The sequence below is a fragment of the Sus scrofa genome, chromosome 10, assembly GCF_000003025.6.
Source record: "Sus scrofa isolate TJ Tabasco breed Duroc chromosome 10, Sscrofa11.1, whole genome shotgun sequence".
Taxonomy (NCBI): domain Eukaryota; kingdom Metazoa; phylum Chordata; class Mammalia; order Artiodactyla; family Suidae; genus Sus; species Sus scrofa.
In genome coordinates this window covers 52,541,898-52,555,013 of record NC_010452.4, presented here as the reverse complement: position 1 = coordinate 52,555,013, position 13,116 = coordinate 52,541,898, and the positions used below count along the sequence as shown (strand labels likewise).

At 38.1% G+C, this 13,116-nt stretch overlaps 1 protein-coding gene across 1 annotated transcript in view; it reads left to right on the top strand.

Moving 5' to 3' along the window:
* SPAG6 (sperm associated antigen 6) overlaps positions 1-13,116 on the top strand; it is a 75,521-nt gene that overhangs the window by 16,964 nt on the left and 45,441 nt on the right. The window contains exons 3-4 of the mRNA NM_001159312.1: positions 6,611-6,777; positions 10,450-10,633. Coding sequence (NP_001152784.1) covers positions 6,611-6,777; positions 10,450-10,633 — 351 coding nt within the window. The remainder of the gene's footprint in view (positions 1-6,610; positions 6,778-10,449; positions 10,634-13,116) is intronic.

Below are 13,116 nucleotides of genomic sequence, written 5' to 3'. Positions count from 1 at the left end.
TATGTATATTTTACCTCAATTAAAAAACAACAACAGGAGTTCCCATTGCGGTGCAGTGGTCAACGAATCCTACTAGGAACCATGAGGTTGTGGGTTCGATCCCTGCCCTTGCTCAGTGGGTTAACAATCCGGCGTTGCCATGAGCTGTGGTGTAGGTTGCAGACGTGGCTCGGATCCCGCGTTGCTGTGGCTCTGGCGTAGGCTGGTGGCTACAGCTCCGATTGGACCCCTAGCCTGGGAACCTCCATATGCCACGGGAGCGGCCCAAGAAATAGCAACAACAACAACAACAACAAAAGACAAAAAAACAAACAAACAAAAAAAAAAAACAAAGAAGTAACTAGGGCAACCAGAAATCTTTACTAGGACCTAAATGAACCCAAAGGGTTAGTTTACAGATACTTGTTTTTAATGGAACAAACTTGAGATGTTAAATATCTTCATAAAACACCTCATGGAGTTCCCGTCGTGGCGCAGTGGTTAATGAATCTGACTAGGAACCATGAGGTTGCAGGTTCAATCCCTGCCCTTGCTCAGTGGGTTGGGGATCCAGCGTTGCAGGGAGCTGTGGTGTAGGTTGCAGACACGGCTCGGATCCGGCGTTGCTGTGGCTCTGGCGTAGGCCGGCGGCTACAGCTCTGATTCGACCCCTAGCTTGGGCACCTCCATATGCCGCGGGAGCAGCCCAAGAAATGGCAAAAAGACAAAAACAAACAAACAAACAAAAAAAGCCCTCAGATTGAAGTAACGTGTATAAATCATACACATGTAATTGGAGAATGAGCCAGGGTTTTTTTTGTCTTTAGAAATGTTTGACCATTTTTTCCCTGAATTATATGTGCAGTTGGCATTCAAAATTAAAATGATTCAGCCTATGTTATATTCAAGGAATTAATGGAAAGAGTTTTGATTATTTTGAGATTATTTTATAAACTCTTCTACCAGATTATTAATTTTTTGAGATTATGCGATCACATACTCATGTATGTGGTCTTATTTCCTGCCACTTGGTAAACCTTGGTCTATTTTTTGAATGGACGACTGTGGGCAGGATCAGGGAGGGTTTTTTTAATTTTTGTTTTTTGCATAACAGCGTTACAACCAAAGGATTAGAAGCAGTGGCCCCAGTATGGCACTGGAACAAGAAATACAGAAAAGAAAGTCAAAGCTGTAAAGTTAGGGGTGGGGAAGATTGTAAAGATTTAGCCTATACATTTACATTTCAGAAGTATTTTCAAACCATTTTATCAATTTATACAGAGAAGACAGGATTTTTTATAGATATTAAAGTACAATATATGGATTATTTTTGCTATTAGATAGAATACTAAATAGTATATGTTGGCTCCTTCAGTGGAGACCCCAGTGAGGCCATTAGCTGCTCACTGGAGACCCTGTCTATCAGATACTGTAGCAGCTATTCAGACTGCTGTAATTTATGGACTCTGCATTTTCATGCATTCACTCACCAAGGATCAGTCAACATGGATTCCTAATGGACAGGCAAGTAAGGAAATTTTTCTTTTTTTTTTTTTTTTTTTTTGTCCCTTTGCTATTTCTTTGGGCCGCTCCTGCGGCATATGGAGGTTCCCAGGCTAGGGGTCTAATCAGAGCTGTAGCTGCCGGCTACGCCAGAGCCACAGCAACGCGGGATCCGAGCCACGTCTGCAACCTACACCACAGCTCATGGCAACGCCGGATCTGTAACCCACTGAACGAGGCCAAGGATCAAACCCGCAACCTCATGGTTCCTAGTCGGATTCGTTAACCACTGCGCCATGACGGGAACTCCGAAATTTTTCTTTTTATGCTATGTACACATCACTTTTCCCTCCTCTCTCCCATCCTCTCTCCCTCCCTTCCTTCCTCAGTTCTTCTTATATAATTACCTGTATTTTTAGAAAAAACCTGCAATCAGAATAACAAAGTCTTAATGCTTGGTCTATGTAAGAGATAAAAACATGTCCCTGGGGACTGATGACTATGAAGCACTAAGAGGCAATTTAAGGACTGGAAATTGGGGGCAATATTTTCTCTAATAAGAATGACTATTCAAACAGATATTTAACATAGAAACTAGGAGTTGCCGTCTTGGCGCAGCAGAAACAATCTGACTAAGAACCATGAGGTTGCGGGTTCCAACCCTGGCCTTGCTCAGGGGGTTAAGGATCTGGCGTTGCTGTGGCTGTGGCTGGCAGCTGTAGCTCCGATTTGACCCCTAGCCTGGGAACCTCCATATGCCATGGGTTCGGCCCTAAAAAGACAAAAGGAAAAAAAAAAAAAAGGAAACTTTAGCTTTTACTTTTATAGTTTCAGAGATTTAAAGTTTTTCAAAGTTGTTATTGTATTACTATCTGAATGAAGGAATATAGGAATAGTATGAGAAAGCATCTGCGTAGATGCCTAACTTTGATGTTGAATACAGGAATAGGAGGAAAGGAATTGTGTGTCATTTTGTTGACCCCATTTTTCCTGGGCCAGATGCAGTAGAAGAGGGGAGGAGAAAATATGTAAAACTGAAAATTCCTTTAAGTATATGGGCAAGAGAAATAGCTTTTTGGTGTTAAAATACTTATTGCTGAAATGGCAAATTGAAGATATCCCAAATTGGGAGGTTTGTATATTAGATAATATGGTAACTAATAATAAAATAATAAAAATATTGTAGATTCAGATAAATTCATCCTTAAAATTTGAAGCATAAATGTTCAAAGCTCTTGAAATTAAATTCAAAGTTCCAGGTCGAACAATCTAGTATGGATTGAGTTTTCAGTTACATTTCAAAAGATGATAAGCCGCTTCCTTCACATAAATATACTGAGGAAAAAAGAAAATACCAGAATCATCAGGGAAAAATAACATGAAACATATTTGTACTTCCTTTAAACTGTTCTAAGCATACTTACACTTTATATTTTTTGGCTTCATTAACATATTTATTATGAAACTTTGAATATATGTTAACAAATTTAACTTTTCCTTTTTAAAATATTGACTTGTTTTATTTAAAATGGTGCATATTCATTATAAAAAATATCAAGTTGGGGGGGGGTCCCCTTTGTGACTCAGCGGTTAACAAACCTGACTAGAATCCATGAGGACACAGGTTCGATCCCTGGCCTCACTCAGCGGATTAAGGATCTGGTGTTGCTGTGAGCTGTGGTGTAGGTCGCAGATGCAGCTCAGATCCTGCGTTGCTGTGGCTGTGGTGTGGCCGGTGGCTACAGCTCTGATTAGATCCCTAGCCTGGGAACTTCCATATTCCATGGGTGCGGCCCTAAAATAACAGCAACAACAAAAAATCAAGTTATACTCAACAACAAAAAGAAATCCAACCCACTTAAAAAATGGGCATAGGACTTACATAGGCATTTCAACAAAGAAGAAGTACAAAAGACCAATAAGCACATACACCATCATCACAGCGTGCTAGGGAAATAAAAATCAAACACAAGGAGATAGCACTTTATACCTATGGCTAGTCTAAAAAAAACAGTAAGTGTTGGTGAGTTTGGGGAGCACTTTCAACCCTTGTACTTTGCTCGTGGGAGTGTAAGGTGATGCAGTGTAAGGAAAGCAGTGTAAGGAAAGCAGTTTAACATTCCTAGATAGTGGTGATGATTAAACGCCATCGTAAATATGTTTAATGTCACTGATTTGTACCCCCTCAAAATGATTATAATGGTAATTTTTATGTTATATATATATTACCACTATTAAAAACTTCAGTAATAAAGCAACTACAAAGAAGAGATCAACAAATTGTTTTAGATCCAACTTTTTAGAAGGAATCTATGTTAACGTTTAGTGGTCATTCTAATGCCCTATTCTGTGCTTTAAACTTTTTGTTGAGATATTTCATAAATTGTCTCTTTAAAAAATAATATAGGCAGCACTTATGCACATGGACATGTTGATTTGTTTAACATGAACTTGACCCAGGCATGAAAGGAAGAGGGCTGTGTTCCTGCAAAGTTATCCAGCCTGAGCAGGATGCAAACTTGCATCAGTGGCCTTACATAAAATGATCTAACCAAGCTGACTTAGACATAAAAATGATCAATAAAGGAAAGTGGGGATTACGGAAAGCTGTAGGTCACATCATTCGGTGTTTCTGTGATAAGCGTCATCATCCCCTGCTTATGTTATTCGGTGGCACTGTTTACTTATTTTGCCTGATCCCAAATATTATTGTAAATATTTTTCTTTTATTCTATTTCATGTTTTTCTGGCTAGAAAAGAATATATGTGATATGTATTCACTTTTATAGGTCACTGGGGTATGTTTTTAAAGAAAAGATGTAATAGGGAGTTCTCGTTGTGGCTCAGTGGAAACAAATCTGGCCAGTATCCATGAGGATAAAGGTTCGACCCCTAGCCTGGGAACCTCCATAGCCATGGGTGCAACTCTAAAAAGACATAAATAAATAAATAAATGCAGAATCTTAAGTTGTTGAAGACACTAAGGGGTGTTTAAACCTTAAAAAAATTAAAAGAGCACAAATAACAAGTGCTGGAGGGGCTGTGGAGAAAAGGGAACCCTCCTGCACTGCTGGTAGGAATGTAAACTGGTACAGCCACTATGGAGAACAGTTTGGAGATACCTCAGAAATCTATACATAGAACTTCCACATGACCCCGCAATCCCACTCTTGGGCATCTATCCGGATAAAACTCTACTTAAAAGAGACACATGCACCTGCATGTTCATTGCAGCACTATTCACAATAGCCAGGACATGGAAACAACCCAAATGTCCATCGACAGATGATTGGATTCAGAAGATGTGGTATATATACACAATGAAATACTACTCAGCCATAAAAAAGAATGACATAATGCCATTTGCAGCAACATGGATGGAACTAGAGAATCTCATCCTGAGTGAAATGAGCCAGAAAGACAAAGACAAATACTATATGATATCACTTATAACTGGAATCTAATATCCAGCACAAATGAACATCTCAGAAAAGAAAATCATGGACTTGGAGAAGAGACTTGTGGCTGCCTGATGGGAGGGGGAGGGAGTGGGAGGGATCGGGAGCTTGGGCTTATCAGACACAACTTAGAATAGATTTACAAGGAGATCCTCTGAGTAGCATTGAGAACTTTGTCTAGATACTCATGTTGCAACAGAACAAAGGGTGGTGGAAAAAATGTAATTGTAATGTATACATCTAAGGATAACCTGACCCCCTTGCTGTACAGTGGGAAAATAAAAAAATTATTAAAAAAAAGGAAAGAATGAGAAAAAAATAAAAGAAACAGAAAAGATGTAATAACATCACGTTGAATATCCTGCTGTAAATTATTTTGTTCTAGTCTGAACTCTGTCATTACCTTTTTTGTAATCTTAGAGTAAAACACCATCATTAAAGCACAAATAGCAGTTGACTATTATGCACATTTTATAGTAAGTAAAAATAGAGTTGGAATATCAGTAAAATGACCCAAATGCAATCATTTTTCCCCACCTCCTCAATTTTCCATACGTATTACTTATTAAGTATCAATAAAGAATGTCTGAGTTTGTAAACTTGCACCTCATTTTATATGACAATTTCCCTAACCTTTCTCAGCCACCATTTCCACATCTGTAAAACAGACATTATAATAGGAGCTACATCAGAGTTCCCATCATGGCTCAGCAGAAATGAATGTGACTGGCATTCCTGAGGACGCAGGTTTGACCCCTGGCCTTGCTCAGTGGGTTAAGGATCCAGCGTTGCTCTGAGCTGTGGTGTAGGCCAGTGGCTACAGCTCCCATTCAACCCCTAGCCTGGGAACTTCCATATGTCGCAGGTGCGGCCCTAAGGAGACCCCCCCCCAAAAAAATAGGGCCTACTTTATAGGTTTGCTATGAGAGTTGAGTGAATTAATAAGGAAAACAAGTTCTAATAACAGTTCAAACACGTAATAATATATAATATAAGCTGCTTTTATTGTTGTTGTTGTGATATTCCTAGTATGTATTCAGCCATAGAATGAATATTATAAGAACTAGTAATTTGATACACTTGCTTATCTCAAAGAATTTATTTATTTGGAGATAATGTCAGAAATCTTTGCAGCCCTTTATTAATGTGAGACCCTAGACAAATGGTCCTCCTAGCTCCCTTGGCCCTGAAAGAGATCCTGATAAAATTTCTGTAATAAACTCTAGTTTTAGTTGGAATCAGAGAAAAAACAAATGGAAGACCTGACTGAGGAAGGGACTGAACTGAGCCCTGAAAGACTGGATTTGCAAAGGCTTTGTTGAAGGGAACACAGCTCCCCAACACCCCTCCTCGACCCCTAGCAGGTGCTCGGTAGGCATTCTGCTACAGGCTCCACAGCCCCTCTCTGGGTTCCTCATGACATCACATAGCCAGTGTTTGCCATATCAGGGATTTAAACTCTGACTCTCTAAAACTTTTCTTATTTTCTTGCTGCTGATTTGATAATTGTTTTATATATTGGCCAGTGAGATGCTGCTTAATATCTCATTCGTTTTTAGTGAATTTTTTTTTTTACTGATACTTTTCCCTTAATTTTCCTATCTGCATATATGCTGAATTGTATATTTTTTAATTTAAATTTTGCTGATTTCCGTTTTTTCTGAATTCAGGTGTAATGTCTTTGCTGAGGCCTCTTCTTCTGGATGTGGTCCCAACAATTCAACAGACTGCTGCTTTGGCTCTGGGGAGACTGGCTAATTACAATGATGACCTAGCAGAAGCAGTTGTGAAGGGTGACATTCTTCCCCAGCTTGTTTATTCACTGGCAGAGCAGAATGTAAGAATTTTTTTAAAAATAAGTTATGTGTTTTTTGTTTTGGATTAAAAAAATTTGATAGCTTGGGTACAGTTGCAAGCTTGTAGACATAGAATTATTAGGATGTTAATACAATCTTCAGTTCTTTAGGGTATTTTTCTTTGGGACTAATAGTCAACTTTTCTCCATTACTGTTGATATAAGGAGAAAACATTAAAAATTTTAATGGACTTATACAGATTCCTATTTGTGTAACCAAAGGACAAACAGTATAAAAAACGGGCAAAGGACTTGCATAGACTTTATCCAAAGAAAATGTACAAATAGCCAACACAAAAAGATACTCAACAGCATTAGTCATTAGGAAATGCAAATCAAAACCGTAATGAGATAGCACTCTACCTACCAGGATGGCCAAAATAATAAGAGAAAGGGGGAAAAAAAGATTAAAAAAAAAAAAAAAGGAACATAACAAGTGCTAGTGAAGATGTGGAGAAGTATAAAATGGTGCAGCTGCTGTGGAAAACAGTTTGGCAGTTCCTCAGTAAGTTAAACATAATTACCATACAACCCAGCAATTCTCCTCCTAGTTGTATTTCTGAAAGAATTGAAAACAGGTGTTCAAACAAAATTTGTACACAAATGTTCAGGGCATTATTCGCAATAACCCAAAGAATGCCTAGATAAACAAAATGTTACATAGCCATATAATGGAGTCATAAAAAGGAATGAAGAACTGATACATCCTGCAACATGGGTGAGCCTTGAAAACCTTAAGCTAAGAGAAAAGAAGCCAGACAAGGCTACATATTGTATGATTCCATTTATATGAAATATCCAGAATATGCAGATCCATAGAGCAGATTAGTGGTGGCCTCCTTCCAGGGGCTGCAGGGAGGGGGAGTGAGAAGTAGCTACTTAATATGTAGGTGGTTTCTTATTGGGGTGATGAACTAGATAGATACAGTTGTACAACAGTGTGAATGCACTAAATGCCACTGATGTGTACACTTTAAAATGGATAAAATGCTAAGTTTTATGTTACCTGTATTTTACCAAAAAAAAAAAAAAAAGAACCTAATTGTTTTAAAATGTTCCTTAATTTTTAGATTGGGGAGTCATTTGCTAATGACTGTCTTATCCCTTAGGAGGAGTTACAGAAATTTTCTTTTTCTTGTAGATGTTCTTTCTGTTGTCAACTCTTAGCTTCTTCTCTGAGAGCAGGGTCTGTGTTTGGTATTCCACACTGAAGGTTCCCAACAGAAGTTTTCTAAGTGTGAATGAGTGTGTGCCCTTTAGTTATAAGGAGACAAAAAGTGCTAGGGCAGAAGTAAGGAGAAAGTGGTAATGTGAAGCAGTAATCACAGGCTTCTCTCCCCTTCCCCTAACAGTCCTTTAGCCCATTTCTCACAGGAGACTGAATCTCTTCTTTATGAGGTAGAGTCCTCTGGTTTTACTTTTCCTTTCTTTACTTCTTGTTTTGTTTTGGTTTTGCTTTCTTGGCCACCTGCTGGCATATGGAGTTTCCAGGCCAGGAATCACATCAGATCCAAGTTGAGCTGTGGATCCCTCACCCAATGTGCTGGGCCAGGATGAACCTGCATCCCAGTGCTCCAGAGACACTGCTGCTGATCCTTTGGAGCCACAGTAGGAGCTCTGATTTCGTTCTCTTTTTCTTTTTTTAAAGGGCCTTTCTTTTAAGGAACAGGTGAGACAAGAGGGATTTAGGGAAGCAGGAATTAGGAGGGGGGGAATAAGATCAGAAAATGTGAATTCTAGGCAGTGGAGTTAGTATTGACTATTGATGTGCAATAAACTGTGAATCTGAAAATTCTGCAATATAAAAAGTCAAATTAGTTTAAAGTAATGACGAGATATATCACCATTTTCCCCACAGTTATAAGAAAACACTTTAAAACTCTATTCTAATTTTTATGATAAATTAGATATTTGGCTACATGTAAAATTAGACTTTATAACAAATATTTTAATGTCTATAAATGTGACATTTAAGAAACTACAGAAATATACCAAATCAAAACATGGTTATACACAGCATTGTAAATCAACTATACTTTAATTTTAAAAATGAGGGGAAAAACATCATTACTAACATAGCATATTTCTTATACTGTCAACATATACCAATTTTTGAGATGTGTTAAAATATACTTGATGTATGTTTCTCTCATAATTTTTATTGAATCTTAATATTTTCTATTAGAATTAACCTATCCCAAATAGAATGCTTTCAAAACAGGCGCTATAATCACCTAGTCACTTTTTAGTAATTACTGTAAGAAAAGAAAAACTGAGAATCTAAGGGCATTAGGAGTTCATGCTGTGGCACAGTGGGTTAAGAATCCAACTGCAGTGGCTCAAGTCACTGTGGAGGTGCAGGTTTGATCCCAGGCCCAGTGCAGTGGATTAAAGGATCTGTTGTTGTAGCTGCAGCGTAGGTCACAGCTGTGGCCAGATTTAGTCCCTGACCTGGGAACTTCCGTGCACTGTGGGTGTAGCCATAAGGAAAAAAAAAATTGGACATAAATTGTGTTCTATTGATGAAAGATATAGTTAGGAGACCATTACTGTGTCACCACGCTAACATAAAACAACAGTGAGTGGTGGAGTCAAATTCTTCCACTACATTTATTTATTTTTTCAGCTACATGAAGAAAAACATGTAAGTCTAGTGTTTCAATTTTATTTCTTAAGCTGATAGAATTTAAGTATAGAAAATATTATAAGTATGAAGCATTACTTGAGATTCACATGATGGTAAGTCATTTGTATTTGTCTTTTTAAAAAGCATTTTCTAAGAAGGGATAAATAACATGTTCCACTGTTGGACTGGGTTATTTGCCAGGAAAAATGTTAAAATGAATCATGAATGCATTGCTGTTATGTTTATCTGGTGATTGCTAAGTGGGCCTCAGAACATAGTTGTTATTTCAGGATACCGTGGGACATCAGAAAGGTTAGCTGAGGTCATGCTTAGAGACTGAGGGCAAGTAAAGGAAATGAATTTGTCAGGTGACAGTTCGGTTGCACATGCTAACAATCTAGGAGCTCCCGTAGGGCAAACAAATACCTTTCAGTGTAATGCACGTACATAAAAGCTCATTCTTTTATGAATTTTTGGAAAATATAATATTTTATTTGATATAATGTCCAAATGCACATTTCAGAGTAAAACATTTGAAATGTAATTTTAGACTTACTTTATTTTAGTTCAGTTACTGAACAAAGGCAATGGGGGAACATAAAAAATCAAAATGTTTTTGCAGGAGTTGTTCATCTTTTATATTTAAAAGTTGTTGAGCCTTTTTTATTTTATTTTTATTTTTTTTTTTTGCTTTTTAGGGCCGCACCTGCAGCACATGTAGTTTCCCAGGCTAAGAGTCTAATCAGAGCTACAGCTGCTGGCCTGCACCAGAGCCACAGCAACACCAGATCTGAGCCGCGTCTTCAAGCTACACCATGGCTCAGGGCAACACCAGATCCTTAACCCACTGAGCAAAGCCAAGGATCGAACCTACAATCTCATGGTTTCTAGTTGGATTCATTTCCGCTGAGCCATGATGGGAACTCTCTGTTGAGACCTTTTTATATCCATGTCATTTTTATGTTGGTTTTGGTCTATTTTCACTTTTAGTTCAATTCACTTTGAGTTTTGTCTATTTATCCTTGTAGCGCTTTTACAAGAAAGCAGCTGCGTTTGTGTTACGAGCAGTTGGTAAACATTCTCCCCAACTAGCTCAAGCGATAGTAGATTGTGGAGCACTGGATACACTGGTAATATGCTTGGAAGATTTTGACCCTGGAGTCAAAGAGGCTGCAGCCTGGGCCCTTGGCTATATTGCAAGACATAATGCAGGTAATAGGCCTTCCTTATTATAAAATGGATTATTGAAGTTTAGATTAGTTCGGCAAATCTGCTTTTGCTTAGTAAACTGTAGATAAGGTTTTAATGGTGTTTCTGTACATGAAACGGGGCGGGGGGATAAGTTCTGAATAACGGTTAGGTTGTGTGGATCACAAATTTACCACACACACACAAAAACCCCTCCATTTCAGTCTTTATCTTAGCAGAAGAGAAATTTGAAGACAGAAAATGAAGTGAGGGGAATATGGAGAGAATGGGATATTGATTGACTCAAAGACCTTGGTAAATTGGTTCAGTTACAAAATTATTTGAGTGCGTCACCCCTCAGGGGACAGTATTGGGTCTTCACTCTCGCTCTGGTAGGGTGTACCAAGCCAGCCAGGAGCCCTGTTGTATGAGTGAATAATGTGGAAAAGATATGAACATGGTATATTTCTAGAACATACTTGTATTCAGCCCATATTGGGCAGGAAGAGGAGAGAGAGAAGGAGCATCTTTGCTTGCAACCTGACAGCTCAGTGGAGTCATCAAAAGGGACCTGGGCCTCTCATGTGGAGTTGTGCTGACATACCTGATTGGTGAAAATTACTTAGGGAACAAAACTACCCCCACCACTTTACAGAAATTGCTAAATAATATGAACAAATAACAACAGAAAAAGTTTTAAAACAAATGTATGAAAAAAACAGTAACTTTGCTAGTAATCAAAGAACTGCATATTAAATATCAGTGAAAAATGTTTTTGCTACATGTTATTATTTGGGAGGAAAAAAAGAGTACAGCAGAAAGATAGCCAAGTGGTTAAAAGCACTGTGGCATTAGACAGGATCTGAGTTTGCGTCCACATTCTACCAATGAGTTGCTATCCAACTTTGGACATGGCTTTTAAACTTTCTGAAATTTAACTTCCTCATCTACAAAAGGGGGCGTACTGCTTCAGAGATTTGTTGTGAGGATGATGAGATAGATCAGTGCTTGGGACATGGTAAATATTCAATAAATATAAGATATTAGTGTTAATACTGAAGGTTTGAGTGGACACGATGAAGTTTATTCCCATTGGTGGAGGCACTACGAATTGCCTCAAGTATAAACTTGTGGAAAGCTGTTTGGCAAAACAAATCTAAATCATGAAAGAGTTCGTGGTTACTCTAAAAAGCCTGCTTTGGGAGTTCCCGTCGTGGCTCAGTGGTTAATGAATCCAACTAGGAACCATGAGGTTGCGGGTTTGATCCCTGGCCTTGCTCAGTGGGTTAAGGATCTGGCGTTGCCGTGAGCTGTGGTGTAGATTGCAGACTCGGCTTGGATTCCGCATTGCTGTGGCTCTGGCGTAGGCTGGTGGCTACAGCTCTGATTAGACTCCTAGCCTGGGAACCTCCATATGCCGCAGGAGCGGCCCAAGAAGTGGCAAAAAAAAAAAAAAAAAAAAAAAGAAGAAAAAGTCTGCTTTGGGAGTTCACCCTAAGGAAAGAATCCCACAGAATGAAGAAGATGCATTCATGCAAATGTTATTGTAGCACTATTTCTAATATCAAAACCCCTAAAATATTTGGTAGGAATTTAGTGTTTAAATTATAGTTGTTTACTTAATGGAATATCATTTAACAAATTAAAAAGGTAATTATGAATCCTACATGATAACATGGAAAAGTGAATATAATTTGAAAAAAAGACAAAATTGTATATTACAATTATAATATAAAAAATATTTTTATGTGGACGTAAGTTACAAAGAAATACATGTTTGTGTTGTTAGGGTGATAGAATTAAGGATAATTTTTCTTTGTTTTCCAGATTTTTCAGTGTGTATGTATGTGTAAAATACTAGCTACTGTGAATTGAGTAATTACTGTGTGCCTGGCTCTGTGCAGCATGCGTTAGGATATTAACTCATTTTGACAGCAGATACTCTCAGGGTAGGTATTACCCTCCCTGTTAAAGAGAGGAAGTTAAGTGAAACTTAGAGAGCATACCTGAAGAGGTGTTAATGGTGGAACCAAAACTTAACTCTGACTCCAAAGCTGTATATCAACCCATACAGGTTCACTAAGCATTGCTTGAAAGAGTATTGAAGAAGAAATTCAAAACAGAAATAGGAAGTGGCTGTTCCATGGTTATGTTTAATTTGGTTTTTAAAATGGAGACACTACTGGAGACAAAAAAGAAATAAATTGATATAAAAGTAACTTGAGAAAGAAAACAGTTGTCATGCTTAAAATGAGTCTGAATTGGTGTAGTGAAATTAATCCCTCAATATCTAGATTTTGGTTTTCTAAGTAGGTTCACCATAGGACTGTTGTTTAATGTTGATTAAGAACACTAAGGCCATTTTTTTCGTCAAGGCCACTTTTTTTTTTTTTTTGGTCTTTTTTGTCTTTTGAGGGCTGCACCCATGGCATATGGATGTTCCCAGGCTAGGGGTCAAATCAGAACATAGCTGCCAGCCTATACCACAGCCACAGCAACACCAGATC